The 21560-nt window shown below is 45.4% G+C and overlaps 1 protein-coding gene across 1 annotated transcript in view; it reads right to left on the reverse strand.

Annotated features, from left to right (window-relative positions):
• Window positions 1-18996, reverse strand: part of DHRS11 (dehydrogenase/reductase 11) — a 34963-nt gene extending 15967 nt beyond the window's left edge. The window contains exon 1 of the mRNA XM_007441332.3: window positions 18670-18996. Within this exon, the coding sequence (XP_007441394.2) occupies window positions 18670-18801 (132 nt within the window). The 5' untranslated portion in view covers window positions 18802-18996. The remainder of the gene's footprint in view (window positions 1-18669) is intronic.
• Window positions 18997-21560: the final 2564 nt, after the last annotated feature.

Here is a 21560-nt window from a genome sequence, read left to right on the forward strand (position 1 = left end):
AGATCTTTTGAAACCAGTAATGGATCTGTATGGAAGTATGTATGCATTAGGATTAAATCTATGCCACCCACTTTGCCAGACTTTAGATGGCTCAACACGGAAAATTAGCATAAAATCAAGACCACAAGGTCTTACCTCACCACAAAAGCATAAAACTATAATTTCCAGGAACCAACACAGTGGCTATCTTTCTATCAAGCTATCCTCCTGTGGCTCCATGAAAGAAGGTGGTCTTCACCTTCTTCCAGAAAAGAAGAAAGAAAGGAACTGTTTTCACTTCTGGGGAAAAGAATTCCAGAGGACTGGAGCAGTGATGGAGAAGCTTAGGTCCAGGGTTCCATCTCCAAGACCATTTGGGAAGGGGGCATCTCCAGCAATCTTCCTATATAGCACACACAGGGTAGATCTGAAGAAGTCTGCAAGAGGTCCTGTAAGAACTGAGGACATTTTACAGGTAATCCTCACTTAATGACCACAATGGAGACTGGAAAATTTGTTGTTAAGTGGGATGCTGGTTAACCAAGTTGCACCCAATTTTATGACCTTTTTTGCAGAGGCCATTAAGTGAATCATATGGTCATTAAGTGAATCATGTGGTTCCCCATTGATTTTGCTTGCCAAAAGTTGGCTGAAAAAGTTGCATATGGAGATCATGTGATCCTGCGACACTGCAACTGTCACATGAGCTGGTTGCCAAGTGCCCAGATAGCAATCACATGACCGTGGGGGTGCTGTGATGGTTCTAAGTGCAAGGACTGGTTGTAAGTCCCTTTGTTCAGCACTGTTGTTAAGTGAGGTTGTTGAACAAATGGTTGTTAAGTGAGGACTACCTGTATAGTAGCTTGTCAGCAGGCCTTCCTGGCTCTGTTCTCCATCAAAAACACAAAGGGAAAATTAAAAATCCTGGTCCTACCTAGATGCATAACACTGCCATACCAATTGCAGTTTTTCCCCTTCTCAAAGTAGTACCAAGTTTGCACCTCCAGCCACCAGTCCACTCATGCTCCAGCCACCAGTTCATCCATGCTTTGTTCTGAAGATGGTTTATCAAATAAACCACCATTGGCAGGCTTCGTACCATCAGCTTCATACCATCACGATACGTTATAAAATCGTGGCTTATAAGCTGTCAATGCTCGGTTTTGCTCAATTTGCTAATGATTACGATGGTTATGTGCCATTAAGTCATTTTTGACTCCTAGTGACCACATAGATAGATTTTCTCTGTGATGATCTATCCCTAACCTCTTCTTTCAGAAACCCGCCAAATTATTCATGTTACATGTGAAAGGGGGATCCAGCTACACTACTTCATAGGGCTGCTGGGATGAAAACAGATCTTCACCCAGATCCAGATGGAGGAAGGGGTCTCTGCAGGGTCCAGTCAAAAAAGTCAAGATCATCTTATAACAGCGCAATTGAAGCTCTGCCTGTTTTTTATATGCATTGCACATAAAACACAAGCGGAGTTCTGATCAGACTGTCGCAGCTGTTGCCCTGACTTTTTTTAATCATATCCTACAGACACTCCTGATATTAAGAACTGAATAAGGAGCAGATAAAACATCTCCACTAACTGATCCATTGAGAGGGAAGAAGTGAAACTTAATTCTTAAAATACTCCTCGTAAAAAACATGTGGTGCACCTTCGTGGCTGTATCTGCAACATTGGGAACTGAAAAGAGATTTTTTTAAAAAAACAGAAAAGCCAGGAGGCCACCATTAAACAGAGAAAATTTCCAGATCTGTTGCAGCACTGACCACACACGAATCAATACATAGCAGCATTTTGTTCAGGAATTTACACCTAATATTGGTTTAATCAAATATATAGGATGCCTCTTGTTCTGGCCTCAATTCAGCAAAGCACTCCAGAAGAATAAATTAAGGTTTAGTGCTCCCAAACAGGCAAGCTGAAGACATACAGGTAATCCTCGACATATGACCATTCATTAACCGTTCAAAATTACGATGGCACTGAACGAATGGTAGTACCCCCTTGCGACCTTATGCACCCTTCCTGACCCATGCTGTGCCTCTCGTGCACCCCCTCACAAACCCTCACGCACACCCTCATACCCTCCTCAACCCTTCCTTGTACCCTCATGCACCCCCTGACCACACACCCCCTCACGCCCTCATGTAGCCCCTTGACTCTCCCTCACACCCCCATGCACCCCCTCTCTCCTTCCCCCATCTGGCAGCAGCCACTCATCTGTCTGCTGGCCTGGGACTTGCAACTTCCTCCCAGCTTCCCCACTAATGTTGGTTGTGGGAAGCTGGCAGGAAGTTGTCTCGCCTAACAACCGTGAGATTCAGTTAACAGCAACCGGGACTGCAAGGATTGCTGTCGCCAAGCTATGCAGTCATGCTTTACGACAGCAATCTCTGCAAGTCCTGGTTGCTGTCGGAAATCAAGGACTACCTGTATTCATCAGGATGGGGTGGTAAGCAAAGATAATTTAAAACCAATCCCCCCATTTTTGAAGTTAATCCACTTTCCATCATGAGCAATGAAGGCAAGCCTATCTGTAACCAAAGTTGGGATTTCTGGTCTGCTGTTTGATGAGTTTGTCTTGAAATAACACTATCAAACAGAAAAGGATGCCCATTTTATGTACAGTACAGCCTACACACCTTCAGGACAAGCAAAGATATGTTTCCATGTAACCAGGTTAGAGGCAAGTCCCTCAGCTACATTTTGGCAGGTCTCGACCTTGAGACCTCCAGAGAGAAATCACACAACACACACACACACACGCTAACTGGACAAACTATTTAATAGTGTCTTCAAACTGCATGTGATTCTAGAATGACAGCCTTTCCCCACTACCGAGTTAAAGTGTCACTCATCCATCCTTGAGTCAACACAGAACAATGCTGGCATAACATTCTCTGTCCCCACTGCTGATCCATGTTGCCTCTATAGGTAGTCTTCGGGTTATGATGGCAGTTGGGATCAGGACTGCAGTCACTAAGCAATGAGTTCATAAAGCGTGATGTCATGTGACCACATCGCTTAGCAACTGAAATCCTAGTTGCCGTCATAACCCCAAGACACACTGGGAAGCCAGTAGGGAAGGTCACAAATGGCGATCATGTGACCGCAGCTCCCTGCGATGTCATCATCATAAGCTGGGCACCCGAGCGCCTAGATTGCAATCACGTGACCATGGGGGGTGCTGAGATGGCCTGAACTTCGAAGACCAGTTGCATATCCATTTTTTCAGTGTAGCTGTAACTTTGAACAGTCGTCGAACAAATGGCCGTAAACTGAGGACCACCTGTATTCTGCATCCCTGCTGACTGACATCACCTGTTGAGCGTGCCAGTTGCGGTAGGATGGGGGATTGGATGTCTCCTCCGGCTTGGCTGCTGTCCCCCTTCAGCCTGTCACCAGCCGGCAAGGAAAACATCCCCAGCAGGACATTGCTGTAGGAATGGGGAGGGTCTCACTTTCGGATTCTGCCTGGCCTTCCTTAGGCTGAAACATCCCCAAAGTAGACCCATTCCTGAACAGGGGGGAAACTGAAATGGACTAGCTATTGAGAAACTATCCCTTACTTGCTGTGGGGGGCGATTCCCCCATCCCATCTCACCCTGATTTAAATCCTCCGTGAGCCTAGCCACTCCATCCACCTCTATGCGCATTACGCCCTTTAATACAAGCTGTTGGAAGAAATGCTACCAGACTCCCGATTTTAAGACCCTAACTCTTTCCTCCCTGCAATCGTTGGGGGAATGAAAAGGCCGGAGCCTGTCTCCAGAGCGCTGTAGGGAACGAAAAATAAAAACGACGAAATGATTTGAGCTGAAGTCGAGGGGAAGGAACGCTGAAAGGAGGATTTAGAGTTTACAGGGGAATGACCGCGGTATTGCAAAAAATAGAACTGAAAGGAACTGTGTCCAAGAAAAAAACCAACGGGGAAAAGGAAGTGGCAAATGAGTGTTGAAATATAGTGAGGCTCCAGATGTGGCTGGTGTCGCTGGAGATGTGTTAAAATATGGGTGTGGTTTGCTTATGGAGTGGCTGTGCGACATTGAACATAATAATAATGTATTAAATGGATATCCCACCCGACTCCCAGAGACTCTGGGCAGTGAAAACGTTGAAAAACAAGGAAACCACCCCAAAACCACCCAAAACCAAAGGAACAAAGGTGGCAGGGAAAACAAACCTGGATGGGAACAAGGAAAAGAAGAAAAGGCCACATCTTCAGGGCCCTTGGAAATCCTAGTACAGATCTGTGCCCGATGTTTGGAAGAAGGGTATTCCTGTTGCTTTATAATGAAGGAAAGGTAAAAAAAGTAAAGACAAAAATTACAGGGAAATTTGTTTGTTAAGGGTGCCTGGGAAGAACTGGGCAGAATTTTGGTTGAAAGATGGAGACACGACAACGTGTGGAAGGAAAGGGGGAAAGGACAGTGAGACTTAGGATGAGCAACGGGTGTGCAAATCAGCTTTCTGCACTTTAGCAGGTTAGCTGAATGGAGAAAGATGCTTGATGGGCAGAGAGCATATGATCAAGCGAGGAAGCTTGAATCGTGGGATTTTTCTGCAAATGTGGAGTGGAAAGTTGGTCGCGGTGTGGGACAGGCGTGGGATATAATGAAGGTTTGTTTGTTTGTTTGTTTGTTTATTTATTTTTATTAAATATATATGCCGCCCATCTCCCCCAGAGGGTGACTCTGGGCGGCTTACAATTAAAATCCGAAGCAATAAGAACAATACAAATATAAATATCCATATTAAAATAACTAATAACAATTCTATATCAAAAGCCCATATATAATACTATATATAAAATAGAGCATGTACGAGAGTAAGTGGGAGGCTTAGGGAGTGGTTCAACACTGAGCCCTTGTGAAGATCAGCTCCGCTTAGCTTTCCGTATCAATGCTCTGCTTAGCCTTGAAACATGCTGTCCCCCACAAAAAAGGGGTGGGGGATATTGAGATCAAATCATACTTTTATTCTGATGCGCAACTTCCGGTCTAGCTCCCTAAAAATGCCAAGGTGGGTTCATTCGATACTGGATAAATGATTATACCACTCACACCTTCAATCTCTCCCTGGCGCTAAGGCAGCGTTTCTCAACCTTGGCAACTTTAAGCTGTGTGGACTTCAACTTCCAGAATTCCCCAGCCAGCCTGTGGTACGTGAAGTCCCCTTAACTGATTGATATCACGATGGATAAATATATAAGGATTGTTTATGGTGACAACAGAGGTGTGTTGGTGGAAGATATGAATGGACATGTGCTTTTTATCAGACAATGTTGTTGGCTGGGAATCCAAATGATCTACAATGAATGTTAGACCGGATGATGCAATGAACAGGAAGGATCTGAAAATGAACATATCAAAGTCCAAGGCAGTCGTGTTTCACAGGCAGAACAGAGTGAATCATTGCAAGTTATACACAAATGGGGGGGGGGGTGACCTAAAACAAGTACCTTGATTTGTGTATCTTGGAAGGGTCTTTACTAAAGTTAAGAAAATGGCTGGAGACGTTTTAAGATGTGCAAGTGCTGGTAGAAAGACAGTGGGCAGTCTAGGGCCTGTGGCATGGAATATCTTGTTGAAAAAAGTGAAAATGATTGTGCATAAGAGCATGCTTCTGGCTAGTTTTATCGAAATGAGGGTTGTGCATGCCAGAAGAAAGAAGAAGTAAGTTGACTGCAGTGGGAATGGGGTAAGAAGTGTGGTCAATCGAGAAGAGAGACTAAAACATGAATGGGTCCAGATTGAATGTGGACTGAATCAAGGTGAGTAGCCATCAAAGAAGCATGAGAAGGTGGTTTGGTCAGAGAGACAGAATGAATGAGGATCAACTTGTCAACCAAATATCTGAAAGAAGAAGGAATGGATTGAGAGGCAGAGGAAGAGAGGGGAGGACATCGTGGCTGGATGGTACCGATGAGATCTTCAAAGAGGATTGGTGAGAAGTTGAAACAGGAAAAGGCGCCTTGAACTGTGCCCGGATACTAGGTGGCAGCCGACACAGCTTCTGCAATACTAGCGTTATGCGGCTATGCCAAGTAAGTCCTAGTTAGCACACAGGTAGCCTTCAAGGGCAGTCCCATGTAGAGTGCATTACAGTAGTCCAATTGTAAGGTAACAAGGGGATGAGGGTTGCGGCTAGCTCTTTCTTTGCCAGGAACGGTCACCAGAGGTGCAGTAGCCAAAGCTGAACAAACCCATCTAGATTATAGAGCTTATCCCCAGATGGTTTGAGAAGCAACAGGCTAGTGTCTTTGGAACTATCTGTCTTGGTCTACAATGAAGGCGCTTGGCAGGCATGACTGGGGCAAGATTAGGACAGCCCTAATTGCCCCTGTGATTTCACCATCTCCAGACATTGTGAAGCGTACCCAAACCCTGCCTCCCAAATTAGGCGGGCCTCTGTGCCCAACTCTGACACTCAAAGCACAGATAGACTCTCTCTGCTCATGGAGTTTCCACTTAGCTTAGTCACGCCTTCCCTCTAGGACCCATGCAAGAAGCCTAACACCTCCCACCCACCCAGACTCCAAGGCCCACCACAACACAAGCCCATTACGTGCTGTTTTCCTAAGCTTTTGGCTAAGATAATCCCTAATCCCAAAGCCTGTCTTAGCCCAAAGGGACTACAGTGTCAGGACTAAGGAACAGGTGGATTACAGCAGCATTTGTCTGGGTCTGAAAGCTAAACATAAATCAGACATCGAACTCTGAGGAGGGAGTGGCCTGACGTTGCAAAAACCTATGAATTCAAATTTGGAGCGTTTACCATGGAAAAATAAGATATACTTCAAGGGGAGGACACATTTTCTCCTTCCCTAGCTGAAAAGTTTTTGATAACTGAGATACATCTTTGAGACGATCCTTAATTTTCCCAGCCCAAAGAAGGTTCCATTATTTAAGCTATGGAAGGACTTCTTCGGTGGTGGGACAGAGAGCTTCAGGAACTGGAATTTAAGCAGAAGTTGGAAGACCATCACTCAGGGACGGGGTGGTTACAAGAGTTTTAGCCTAAGGAGGGTTGGACTAAATGACCCCTAGGAACCCACCAGCATTTTGTCACAGATACAACCAGACCCAAGCAGAGTTGACTTTGCTACCCCTGCTGGAATCCAAATCTTTCTTCCACCAACAGATCACAGAATAGTTTGGTGTGCAAACCGTAGCAACTATTCCTCAGCTATTCTTGCACCCTACAATTTCCAGACCGAAGGATCAGCTCCCCTTTATTCATCCAGGTGCTCCATTTATATCCTTCTTGGAAAGGATTTCTAGAACGGCTGTTCGTCTATCTTCCCGGCTGGCCTTCCCTCTGCACCGGACTCTTACAGGAACAAACACAATTGCTCGCACTGTGCCTTCCTTGCAGGCTATAAATGGGCACCTTTGATCTGTCCCTATCACTGACACGCCGATTGCTTCTGTGCCTTTTAACACGCATAGCTTTTCAGACTCGAGGCCCAAGATGGAGTTTTGGGCAAGGCAATACAGGTATCTCAACATGTTCTGATGTGTTTGGGCTCCTTGTTCATCCTATTTGGAGGAAGGAAAGAAAAGGAAGACCAGCCCAAGGCAAAATTCCTATGCGATGTTCAGCCACGTTTTTCCTTCCTTTCCAGCCACCCTGTTATCCTTTGCACGGAAGCCAGGAAGCACTGTTGTGTGTCGTATTTTTAATCTACCATTCTGCTCTCAGATTGCCAAGGACCCAGTCAATGCATTCATTTCTCTTTTTCTAAGAGTCTGGGTTGATAACGAAGGTCTTGAAATGGTAGATAACGTCTGCCTTTTAGAATCTGCTGTCAACAATAAAGGAACCAGCAGTCAAGAAATATGGCGCAGACCAGCACTTGGTCAAGCAGCCATGAAGGCCTTGGAAAAGATATTCAGATACTGAGATGTGTCTATACCTACAAAGATCAGAATCGTGTAAGCCACGGTATTCCCTGTGAGACTCTATGGAAGTGAAAGTTGGACTTTAAAGAAGCAGGATGGGAAGACTATTGATGCCTTTGAACTTTGGTGTTGGAGAAGACTCTTGAGAATACCGTGGACAGCCAGGAAAACAAACAAATGGATCATCAAACAAATCAACCCAGAGCTCTCACTCCAGGCACCAATGACCAGGCTCAAATTATCCTACTTCAGACACATAATGTGAAGACCCAGCACTCTGGAGAAGGTTCTAATGCTGGGAAAGGTGGAAGGAAAGAGAAGAAGAGGACGACCAGCAGCCAGGTGGAGGGACTCAGTTACAGTGGCGATGGGGGCACTGTTTGAGGACCTGAAGGGCCAGGCTGGGAACAGATCCATCCAGAGAAAATCTATCTATAAAGTTGCTAAGAGTCAACACCACCTTGATGGTACATCATTAATCAATCAGTCCATCAAAAGTCTGGAATTTCAGAGATACCTCCTTTGGCACTAACCAGGTTACCCACCCAAATGTGACTATTATTTTTATTTTATTTTATTGTTTCAGATTTGCTAAGTTTTCAAGAAAGGAGAAGGAGAGGTAGCATGCTAAAAAAAGTAAAAAAAAGAACAGCAACAAAAACCACCCTCAAAACACTTTCTTATTATCCCTGGTCAAGATAAGATAATGTAACATCAACAATCTAAGCTAAAAGTTAGGGAAAAAGTAACTGGAACAGAACAACTGACACAAAGCTATGAACCCACTGCAACATTAAAATCTATATAAAAACTACAAATGACACTAATATGAATCTTCTATAATGTTACTATTAATAAATTAAAATGGCTATTAAGATTAATAAAATAGATTAACATTTTGTCCCATACTAAAGCTGGGGATAAAATATAACAATAAAAAAATAAAAGACTAACTGGTGAAAATAAATGAACAGACTGAGCAAAACAAGATAGCAGGTGAAGAGGCAAAATGAGATGCATGTAACATGTTGCAATCCCAAGCCTCCATTACAAGCATGACTGGGATATACAGAGGCATTGTTGGAAAATTAAAAATTAAAAAAAATCGGGGTTGGAGAAGGACTCTGTATGGAAATCTGCACCTCTGCCAGGAAAAAGACAAAGGTTAGCTAAGATGCAAACATCCCCTGAAGCTAAAGAGCTGTGCAATCTGGTAAAATGTGAGTTTTATGATTGGGCATTGCTACACACAGCACTCAACTTGCAAGCTTACGAGCTTGCATGACGACACTACCGTGGGGCATGGTCTGCCTAGCGACATCACTGCACATACTCAGATGCTGCGAAAGCACCTCTTATTCCTTGCTTGCAGGCCAAAAACAGGCCAGCCAACCTAGCTGGCTTGTTTTCTGCTGGCAATTGCCAATGATCAGCCAAGCCAAACCAAGTATGCTGCAGCTGGTCTCTTCCTTCCTTCCTTCCTTCCTTCCTTCCTTCCTTCCTTCCTTCCTTCCTTCCTTCCTTCCCTCCCTCCCTCCCTCGCTTTCTCTTTCTTTCTTTCTTTCTTTCTTTCTTTCTTTCTTTCTTTCTTTCTTTCTTTCTTTCTTTCTTTCTTTCTTTCTTTCTTTCTCCAGCAAGGAATAATGAAAGAGCCACTTTTAATTTTATTTGCCACTCTTTATTTGGATTTTGGGGTGGGGGGTTGGAAGCAAGTTATGTCAAGTGGCTTCACAGTGTGGATGATCAAGGGCACCTGGTCGCCTGTGTTTTGATGGTGGAAGAAGGTTCAACGTTTCCCAATCTTGACCAAGCAAACCCAGCCAAGGGGGAAGCTGGAAACTTAAATGGCTTTTTAAAAAGAGGATGATAGGAGCAGCTTTCGCTTGTGGACTGCTGAAGGAGAGCCTCCACGGACCAAGGCAACCTATCTGCATACCCAGAGAGAGGACACCTCTGGGTTTCAGGTGCTGGGACAGACAAGCGGGGTATGTCTGCTATATGGGCATCCTGGTTTCCATGGACCAAGCAAGATCATGATTAACTTAGTGGCGGTGGGAACAGGGGCTGGGGATGATGGAAGGTGTAGTTGAACCGTTCTGGAGGGCATCAGATTGAAGGACACTGTTCGAGAGAGGCAAGGAACCAGGGAAGCGGGAGTGAAATAGCTCGCTGAGGCATTTCAACTCAACATTTCAAAAGCTGCAATCTATCCTAGTAAATGTAATTGTTTCTCTGCCCTTTCCCTTCAGAATGGCAAAGCCACCCAGTCCTGGGGACATCCAATCAATCATAAATACTTTTTCACATCTTGCAAAATCACAAGCCTTGATCCCTCAATGGAGCTTCCACCTTCAGGTAAAGTATACCTCTTAATCCCAGATGGTGAGAAGCACCACCTCCTTACCTCACTTATAACCCTGAGAAACCCCTGACTTGCTACTGTCACCTTTTCCTTCAAGGGACCTCACAGCACAATGCATGATGCTCTCAGCTGACTTCCTGCCCCCTTCACAACCACCCTGTGAAGTAGGACATGTAGGCAAAGGATAAGTGAGCCCCAGTTCAGCCAGAGAGCTTTGTGGCAATAAGAAACTGCATCTGGATCTCCTTGATCCTAGGGTCCCCCCAAATTCTGTATCACATGATCCGAAATGCAAACAGGTCTTGCTGATCTTTGGCCTGCCTGCTTGGGACCCCGTGCAGGACAAGAGAAAGCTCCGCTAGGAATTCTCTCAGCCCACTTGGCAGCCCATGGACAGTCCTACCACCCAGCAGGAGAGGTTATTAATAAATGACTGGCTGTTGACAATTTCTCCTTCGCAGTCTGGTTAAATTAACACCAACATAACCGCTTAACACTTCACTGCCAGTAGCAAAATGGGACCCATCGTATTTCCACATTCCAAGGGGAAACTCCTGTTCTCCTGGGCCTGCAAGTATCATCAGAGAGGAAAGGGGAGGGGAGGAGGGATGGTAAAGGGGAAGAGGAAGAGGAAGAAGAGGAAGGAATGGAGAAGGTAGAAAAGAAAGAGAAGGGATGGAGGTGGAAGAAAAGAAGCAGGAGGAGGAGGAGGAGGAGGAGAAGGAAGAAAAGGAGGAGAAGGAAGGAGAAGAAGGAAGATGGAGAAGGAATGGAGAAGGAAGGAAAGAAGGAGGGATGGAGAAGGATGAAAAGAAAGAGAAGGGTTGGAGAAGGAAGAAAAGGAGAAGGAAAAGGAAGAGAAGGGGAAGGGGAAGGAACAGAGAAGTAAGAAAAGAAGGAGAAGGGATGGAAAGGAAGAGAAGAAGGAGAAGGAAGAGAAGGAAGAAGAAGAGGAAAAATAAGACATGATGAAGGAAGAAAAGGAGAAGGAGGGGAAAGAAGAAAAGAAGAAGGGATGGAGAAGGAAGAGGAGGAGGAGGAAGGAAAAGGGGGAAGGAATGGAGAAGGAAGAAAAGAAGGATAATAAAGAGAAGCAGGAAAAGAAGGAGGAGAAATGGAAGAGGAAGGAAGAAGACAGACAGGAGAAAAGAGTTGTATTTCACCTGTCTTCTAATAAGAGAGGCCATCTCAGCTTATCAAGTTCTTGCTACCACTCAGCTCGATAAAGCCCCACAAGCCTTTCGTCCCCCCTTCGCCCCTCACCAGCCCTTTGGCAACCTGGGCTGAAATGCTGTCTGGAGCGGCAAGCCCCCGCAGGCACAGGGCCCCTCTTCAGCCTCTGAGGCCTGGGACACCAAGGGACCCGGATGGGAATGGGGCCCAAGAGAAAAGCCACCGCGTATCTGAGGACAGCTCAGTCGAGATCCGGAGCGCGAGACTTTTGGGGCGCCAAGAGCCACCTTCCCCTTGGAGTGCGACGCCTACAGCCGCATTCCCCCCAAAAGGGCATTTGCCGAGACTGAAGAAACAAATAGAGCTGGGGGAGAAAGAAAACTTGACTTAATTTGCATTTGACACGGAACGGAAATGAGCCAAATGCAGTTGATTGCCCATCTATGTAAGACTTCTGTGGTGTTAAAGTGAGAATTCAGTGGCAGCCAGTTGTGAGTTATTGCCTTTGTTTGTCTGAACTGCCTCTGGTGCAATACGCCTTATTATATTGTAGATTTGATTTTGTTTTTCTAATTGCATGCTTTGCTCTGAGTCGCGCGTCAAGTGAGTGACTATATAAATTGAATAAACAGACAAAGAAACAAATGACCGACCAACCCTTGAATTGTAGCCAAGATTTCTGGGGACCACATTAAGCCCTAGATGAGAAGCTCTTCTGTATTTTCTAGGTTTTCTTCCTTAGTCAAAAGGACTAATCATCTAAATTGGGGTGGGGGGTAATCCACACATGTGAAAAAGCTCCAAAATCTGAAGATTTAAAAAAAAAAACACTTTGAGAGAGGAATGGAGAATGGTCACAGAAGATCAAGAGGTCTGGAACAGGAGCACTTCAAAATTTAATTTTTGTTGCCGGTCTCGCTAATCAAGATAACTAGCTTAATGTGCCAGTAATCAGGTTGATCAAGCTGGCTTACTTAAATAAATCAATTGGGATCCAAATGTTCAAATGTTCAGTTCAGTTCGGAAAATCATTCTGATCCAATTTAGCAATTCAAACCCATTTGGAAAATCAATCCAATTGGATTCCAACAGCTGAACCTGTTTGATTCAATTCAGATTTCTGAATCTAAACAGGTGCTGGAGTGTTCCAATAATTTGTCAGATTGGATTTGAGGTTTCCTTTCGATTTTCTGGTTTGATTTGGAAAATCAACCTGATTTGGAAATTCAAGTGAAACTGAATCGCTCAACTGATCCTTTAAAGCAGGGGCTGGGAAAATCTGAGTTGAAGTCCACACCTCTTAAAGTTCCCAAGCTTGAAAAACACTGCTTTAAAGGCACGCTGTCTCTGTTGTCACTTTTTACAGCCTCCATTTAAAATGACAATCAACATACTCCACCATCCCGCATTTTAAGCCCAGCTTATTGAAGTTTAAAAGCACGCAAACACCCACGTGCGCAAACATACACGGAGAGAAAAATCTTATATTGACTTCTAACTCAAATGCTCCTTAAACACTGAGCATTTCTATATAAATGGAACAATAGAATATATAAATATAGATATATACAGTAAATATGTATATAATATAAATGTATATAAATATGTTTATATATCAAATATATACATTTATATTTATATAAATTGAACAAATAAATAAATAAATTTCTCTAACTGCAAATGCAGACCACTCAGTAGCTTAAAGCTCTCAGATCTTTCCCTGGTTTGTAAATTAGTCCAAGTCCTACCTGATTTTCCCGTCTTTTTTTTTAAAACTAAACTAGCCCCCTACCCCAACCAGTGAACCCCATTCTTGCTGGGCCACAAAAAGCAGTAGAAATTCAAGCAATTAGCAGACTTCCTCTTCATCTATGCATCACGTTGATCAGTTGCAATATCATTTATGGTGGCTTCAGCTCTCCCAAATTTAGAGACTGGGGAACTGAATTTAGGACCATCCGTGTGGAAAGTAGGGGGTCTTATTATGAGACTACAGTCCTTATTTTTAGACTGACCAGCCTTCACCAGCCAGACACTCTCTACACCAGTGTTTCTCAACCTTGGCAGCTTGAAGATGTGTGGACTTCAACTCCCAGAATTCCCCAGCCAGCAAGGCTGGCTGGGGAATTCTGGGAGTTGAAGTCCACACATCTTCAAGCTGCCAAGGTTGAGAAACACTGCAGACAGAATCATAATATCACCGAGTTGGAAGGGACCACGAGTTCAACCCCCAACTTGGGGCAGGATCCACTAAAGCATCAAGAGCCATTTGGATGTCTCAGTCAAGAAGCTGGACTAAAAACTGGGAGACTGTGCATTTTAATCCTCCCTTAGGCATGAAAGCCGGCTGGGTGACTTCAGGCCTGTCCCTCTCTCTCAGCCCAACCCGCCTGACCCGGTTGTTGTTGCAGGGAAAATAGGCTGGGGGAGCATTACGTACACCACCCAGTATTGCAAAAAATGAAAGATGGGATATCAATCTAATCATAAATGAATAAAACCTGGGACGGCCTCCAGGGAAGGGGGACCCAGCATGCAGTGAGCGATGGATTTTACGGGCTGCAGCAACTGCCATCAGGAATTTCCCCCAACCGACAGATGTGTAGTTGGATAACAGTGCCCAAAATTTCTAGAAGGGGAATTGGGAACACCCAGCTGAAAGCAGTGATACAAATCCGGTACATAAACTCTCCAAGATTCTGTTCTGACAGCCCGATCGCTTTAATTGTTTGATTGTTTTACTGTTTTATGATCGTTTTATGGTTTTATTGTCGTGGTGAGCCCTCCAGAGTTGCTTACGATGGGCGGATATACCAATCTTTTAAATAAATAAATAAATAAATAAACAAATAAACAAACAAACAAATAACTAAAATGTTCTTCTAAAAGGGTAGGATAGGTGGTTTCAAAAACAAGACGACATGCAAAAAGAAAAAATATATATATTATCAGCAAAGGATTCCCCCCCACCCACCCCCCTTATATTTATGCTGTAGGTCCATCGCTCCAGGCTGGCTCCAGATCTTACAGCCCTCTCCTTGTAAGATTTATGGTTGAGGAGAAACTTTCTTGTGCAAAGGGAGAATGTGTAAGAATTCAAAGCCAGCCGGTTCCAGGCAGATAAGAGGCACTTAGTGAAACTGTGGGACTGACCGCCACAAGATAAAAGAAGAACTCGAAAGGCCGTGGGAGAGATTAGAGAAATTCATGGAGGAGAGGGTTATCAACAAGCAGTAGTCGTGATACACTGTCAGAGCAGCGGGCTTTTCAATACATTTGCTCGAGAGCAACCATGAGAAGCTACTTTTAGCCACTCAGAGGACAGAATTCTGGACCAAACAGATGTTTGCTCTTTTCTTTATTATTATATTCCAGAAGCTGTATATTACCGCTGAGGAATCTGGGCCTAAAACAAGCACGGATAAATTAGACTAATGTTTTTCAAACTTGGCAACTTGAAGATGCGTGGACTTCAACTCTCAGAACTCCCCAGCCAGCACGTTTAGACCTGACAAAAGAGATTATGCCTGGTCCAAAAAGCCACTAATCTTCAGTCTTAAAAATGCTTTAAAAAGCATGCTGGCTGGGGAATTCTGGGAGTTGAAGTCCACCCATCTTCAAGTTGCCAAGTTTGAAAAACACTGGATTAGACCAAACGTGCTTCTCATGCAGCTTTTTTGTCTTGTCTAGTTAAAATGTTTCCAAGAAATGTAAAAACAGGTCAGGGAAAGAATACCTCTGCTCTCACTTCCCAAATTTGGAATTTGAAGATGGACTGCCTCTAAACATGGGGGATCCATTTAGGCAACCCAACTAAGTTTTAAATAGGCACATCCTCATGAATTTGACAAATTTCTGTTTTGGTGTGTCAAAATACAAGCGGCTTGCTCTGTTTTTAGTTTTGCAAAGGAACCAGCCATGCCAGAAATATTGAGTAAATGGCACATGAAGAGATCGTGCCCCGCCACCTTCACTGCACTACCCACGGCTGTTGCTTTCTCAGAGAAAAGACATTAAGTTTAAACCTGACTGGAAACCCCTTATAGACTTTTTGCGTGAAACAGAAAAAAACGAACTTTTGATATATGTTTTTGATGATTAGAAAAAACAATAGATCATGGACTATTTGCAAAATGCAGGTGGGGCGAAGCTTACATGGGGATTTGAAGATTAGATTATAAATGTAATGGGATATGTTTTGACAAAGAATTATTCCTACTTAATGCATTAAAAACTAGCACCTATGACATTCTTATTATTCTTAAGACCAGAGAAAGATTGGAAGCTATCTATTTTTCATGTCTTTCTTCTTTTCTTTTACTTTATCTCACGTTTTCTTTTCCTTTTCTTTATAATTTGTATTTTTCATTTTCTTTTTCGTTTCTAACTTTTAACTTTGTAATTTTAAAATTTCAATAAAATATTATTAAAAAAAAAGAAAGAAAAAACAATAGATTATAGAAAAAATGAAAGTCACGCTGTACGGGTCGAGCAGGGTTTCTCAACCTTGGCAACTTTAAGATGATGGCTGGGAATTCTGGGAGTTGAAGTCCACACATCTTAAAGTTGCCAAGGTTGAGAAACTCTGCCATAGAGTAAAAGTAATTTACTTATAACTGCTGTAAAAGAAAATCGAAAGTTACTTCTTTATACTTTCTTTCTTTCCTTTTTATTCCCTGCATGTTTCGCTTTGTCCTTTCTTTTCTTCTTTCCTTTCTTTATTCTAAATATTAGTTTCTGTTAGTTTTTATCTTTCTTGTTTAAAATCTTAATACAGTTATTTTTTAATAAACAAAATATTGTACTCCTAAGAAAAGATAAAAACAGGAAACAGACAAGAGGCCACTGAGTATATTTAAAATCAGGTACCCTTGGTGTAGGCAACCGAGTTCTCTCCAGATTAGGCAAAGCATTGTGGGAATTTTCATCCATACATCTGGAGGCATCAGATTGTGTATTGATACAACCATTTCCTCTCCTCCACTTTTCCATGAAGTCATGACGAAAAGAGAGACGCTTCAGCTCCCGTTTCTAATTAAACCCAGTTTAAGCTTGTCACCTGCTCCCTAACACTGACTTCCATTAACCCCAATGTGCTGAAACAAGCCACATCCAAACCCCAGAGCTGCAAACTGGATTGTTTCAGTGAATTCTAGTTCATTTTAACCAAGGTTAACCTGGAACTAACAGACCCTGTAAGCAAACGCTGCTTCTGTTCTTCCCAGTGGAATTTGGCTGCTTAGAGTCACTTTGATTGGATTAGCACAGACGTTACAGCAAGTAACTAAACAGATGCGAATCAAAATCAGGTTGGAAGGAGATGAGAAGGTGAAATTAGAACAGAAGCCAGAATGTAACCTTGCCGAATGCCCAAGACTGCACCAGAAGACAAAGAGGAGATATGTGACCTGCAAGATTAGAGAGGCTTAAATTATGGTTTAGGCAAAGAAAATTGATCTGGGCCAAAAGGAGGAGGTCACTCAGAAACAATTATGGTGGTGGTGATGAAGAGGAGGAGAGATCTAACTGAAATGTGAGAAGCCAAAGGTCCTGCAGACCAGGGTTCCTCAACCTTAGCAACTTTAAGACGGGTGGACTTCAACTCCCAGAATTCCCCAGCCAGCCTTGCTGGCTGGGAATTCTGGGAGTTGAAGTCCACCCGCCTTAAAATTGCCAAGGTTGAGGAACCCTGTGGCAGACCATTCAAGAGACAATGCAAGACTTAGGTCAAATAAATAAGTGCAGGAAGAGAAACTACTTTCTCTTTTTCATCAGATGGAATGATCATTGATGAAACAATAGGCAGATTTTTAGGGTTTTTGGGGGGGGGGCATTTGGCACTGCAGTTGTTCCTGCCATCCACTCCATAAGTCCGCGTTGCTTCGTGATTGGGAAGCTAAGCCTGCTGTGCCAATGGGGTTGAAATCCAAAACATCTGAAGGATGCCAGGCTGCCCATAATAGAAGGGAGAAATAGGCTAGACGGGCGCAGTCTCTCTGGCAGGAAATTCCACACTCCAGGAGGGCTGTTTTTCCCTTTTGATTGTCTTGCTCAGTTTTTCCAGAGGTAAGAAACCCTTGGCCCTGATTTCCAGCAAGAGCAGACATTCAAACATCTCAAGAACTACAATGAAAAGACTTCCTAAGGTGTCACTTCTTTTCCAAAGCAATGTCACCTACGGGTCTGCTGGAAAAAGTAATGTCATGCTTTGATCGGCAAGAATTCTTTCGAAATTGCAGTGCTTCTTAGGAACTGTCAGCCAGGGAAAATATATGTACAATCTGACAGCGCAATGAGGCGCAAATAAGTGCCTTGATGCATCTATGGCCCTTTCCAGATGAAACCACAGAAAAGTGCCTTCGCCTTTCCTTTTCTTGCATAATTCTTTAAAACAACTGCTTCTTTAAAAGTACAGCACAAAGATTGCAAGGGGGGGAGGGTGTTGTTCTCCAGATTTCTAAACTCACCCTCCCTCCAACAAAGGAAAAAGAGGGGCAGCCTTTTGCAAACAATGGTGCTGTTCCCTTCTGTTCACCCCCCCCCCTTAACATGCTCCCAGACCCCACCAATTTCCCCTTCCCCCCTTTTTTAACAGGCCACGTGCTATCCCCTCTCTCTGGCTCACCCGCCCATCCAGGGCACCTAGATTTCTCCAGCCAAGTACTGTAACATCCAGCCCCCCCCCCCAGGCACCCCCTCCAAACCTCCCTCTACCCAACTATCGGTCCTGCGAAGCTTTGTCTGCGGAACGCCGGGCTGGCCGCCGAGAGGACGCGAGCCCTGGGCTGGGGGGAGGGGGCGTTGCTGGAGGGAGGGGGCGGACGGCAAGGCAGGAGACTCCTGTGAAGACTTACCGCCTCCTCCCAGGGGAAAAGAGGAGGAAGACCCTCCCCCCAAAAGGACCCACCCTCCTTCGCTGCTTTTTGTTCCTGCTCCCCCTGCCCCTTCCACTCGCGGTCCTGCCTCCCCCCACTGCTTCATTCATTCGTTCGTTCGTTCATTCATTCTCTAAATTCCTTTCTTCGCAAATGCCCCCACATCTTCTTATCTGCCTGCCACCTCCCCGCACATCTCCTTCCTTCCTTCCTTCCCCTCCCTCTCTTTTCCTTCCTTCCTCCCTTCCTCTCCCTCTCTTTTCCTCTCTTCCTTCCTCCCTTCCTTCCTTCCCTTCCCTCTCTCTTCCTCCCGCCCTTCCTTCCTCCTCTCCTTCTCTCCTGCCTTCCCCTCCCGCCTACCTCGATCTTGTCCACGCTCCGGGCACAGCCCACCACTTTCAGCCCGTGCTGCACCAGCGCCCGAGCCACGGCCGCTCCGATGCCCACCGACGCGCCCGTGACGAGCGCCACCCGGTTCTTCCAGCGCTCCATGGCCCCCGAGCCGCGCCGGCTGCCGGCGCCTTCCTCCGTCCGACCGCGGCCGCTTCTTCCCTGCCTCCCGGAGCGCAGGAGCCTGTCCGGCGACGCTTCCCGGCGGGAGGAGGCGGAGGCGGAGGCGGAGGCGGAGGCGGGGACGGAGGAGGAACCGACCGGCGCACTCGCCGCCTTCTGCAAGGGCAGCCTCGCCCTTCGGCGGGCGAGAGGCGCCGGGGGAGGCGGGGAGGCGCCGCGGCCCCCTCCCTTGGCAGGGTCGAAAGTTCCCCGTGCGCTTCTCCGGCGGGCGGGGCCTCGCGTGCCCGGGGCAGCGGCCGTCGGCGGGACCGCAGGCAGCGCGGGGAAGGGGCGACAGCGGGCCTGCCCGGGCAGCCGGTCTTCCTGCCCACGGCGGCGCCCTCGGCTCGGCTCGTCTCCGGCCCGCGAGCGAGCCAGCCTTGAGGCGTCCTTAGCGGGGCGGATCGTAAAGCCGCATTTTCCCCTCGTTCGGATCCAGACCTGGCTGGCGAGCCTCGGGGGGCGTCCGATCTGCCCAGCTTTGGCACCCCCGACCTTGGGAGGCCTGGCAGAGGGGCAGAAAGGATCCGCGGTGCCAGGCCAAACGGTGTGCCAATCTAGTTGCTGACTCAGGAATGGGTGGAGAACCATTCAGCAGCTGGAGAAGGTCCTTGAAGAGGGGATATCGGTTCCAGGCCATCCTCAGCCATGGAGCGCCACTGCGGACTTAGGACCCGTCTTCTTACTCCCCCTGGCCTACCCCACAGGGTTGTCGTGGGGAAAAAATGAGAGGGGCGAGGGCTATGCACACGGCTGTGAGCTCCAAGAGGAAATACGAGCTGTCATAAACCTTCAATCTAATGAAATGTGAATCATAATATAATCACAGGAATGAGTAGTACGGGAGGACATGCAAATAATCATCGGTAAGACACCTCCCCCCTACTATTCCTGGCTATGAAACTTTTACAGGTGTCTGCAGGAGGGTGTCAAAAAAGTCAAAATGGTGGCTGCAACCGGGCCATTGAAGCCCCATCTAAAAAGAGGAGGGGGCTTTCATCACAGCATCCATTTTAACTTTTTTGACACCCTCCAACAGATCACCCTGAATCTTCAGTTGGGGTTGCAATGGTTATGGCCGCAGGAGGACGGCTCTGAATCCAAATTCGTGAAGCAAGGAAAGGGAACAGCCGTCACAACAAACCCACGTTTGCTCCTGCTGGGCACCTCTGGCTGTTCACATTCCCTGTCCAAGGATCCAACAGTCCCACCTTCTTCTTTACCCCAGTACCTTTAGAGCAGGTTTTCATCCTCCTTGTCCAGCATTAAAGGCTGTAGTATTTTTCACAAGCAAGAAGCTGGCGACAGAGATGTGGGGCTGAAACCGCCCCCCAACTGTGCCTGGTTCATCTCCCCTTTGCTTCTAAAGTAGTGCTCCTCAACCTCAGCGACTTTAAGATGGGTGGACTTCAATTCCCAGAATTCCCCAGCCAGCATGGCTGGCTGGGGAATTCTGGGAGTTGAAGTCCACCCATCTTAAAGTCGCTGAGGTTGAGGACCGCTGCTCTGAAGGCTTGATGATGCTGGTGCAAAGGCCCTGCTTTGTGTGTGGTATTGCAGGGCGTCAAATTCTTCCATCTGAATGCACCCCATATTTCTCTTGCCGTTTCGTCACTCTTTAATGCTTGCGCACCTCCCACCCCTTTTCTACAAACGGCTGGCTTTGCAAAATGCGGGGTGCCATAAACGGAAGCATTATTCAGCCTAGCGCATAGCGCCAAGTGGATCATTTATGAGGCATCTGTCGTGTGAAACCAAAAATCAGCCTAATTTTGAAAATGATGGTTAAGTTAATCATAAGTGGGTATACTGCATAAAGGGCCAATATGGGCCACAGCAAATGACTTCCCATAAAGATATAATCATCTTTTTTTTCAAATTCCCTACCCCCTTCCCTCCCTCCCTCCCTCCCTTCAACCTTCTTTTTTAAGAGCTGGCAGATTAAAAACCACAAAACTTAAGCAGCTTAAGAAAATCCCATTTAAAGCAGGAATAACATAACAGAGGCTGTGTTTGCACAAAATCCTGAACTGCAAATTAGTCAACCGCATCCGAGCTGAACACACTGCATGAACTGTGACAGTATGGTTAGTTTATGGTTGAGTGTGTTGGGTGAACCCAGAACAGTTGGTTTATTGGAAAATCCATGGTTATTGACCGAGGATACATCTCATGCAAGAGAGTACAATAGCTGTAACAAAAACTACGTTAAAGCACCTCGTAGAGATGAATAAACCTAAAATCACCACACCTCTCCTTTCCTGCTTTCTTTATTGAAGCCTCTATTGGATCTAAGCCTCAATATCCGGTGCTCCTCGTGTGAGCAGACAATCTAAGCAGGGACGGGAGGCCACCAGGAAATCAAAAAATATCCCAGGAGGTGGCCATTCATAAGCCACAAACTGTGGGATGCAACAAGGCTTTATTTGATCCATGTTAACCCTCGCTTCATTTTTCAGATGGTAAACGCTGCCCTAGACGCAGCTAACAAACACATTGCTGTAAGCTGGGTTCTCAGCCTAAGTGATAAAATGGTCTATCATTAAAAAAATATATAGTTTCGACTGCTGAAACTTATACCTAACTATGGCAAGATTTCAGCATCCTCTGATTTCACGAACAAGAGCAGAAACAAGCACACTTTTTCTTTTCTTTTTTTTACTATGCATCTTAATAAATATTCTTTATTTTTAAATTTT

This window comes from Python bivittatus, unplaced genomic scaffold (assembly GCF_059951505.1).
Source record: "Python bivittatus isolate LINGU-HERP-01145 unplaced genomic scaffold, Pbiv_v1 ctg000690_np1212, whole genome shotgun sequence".
Classification (NCBI taxonomy): domain Eukaryota; kingdom Metazoa; phylum Chordata; class Lepidosauria; order Squamata; family Pythonidae; genus Python; species Python bivittatus.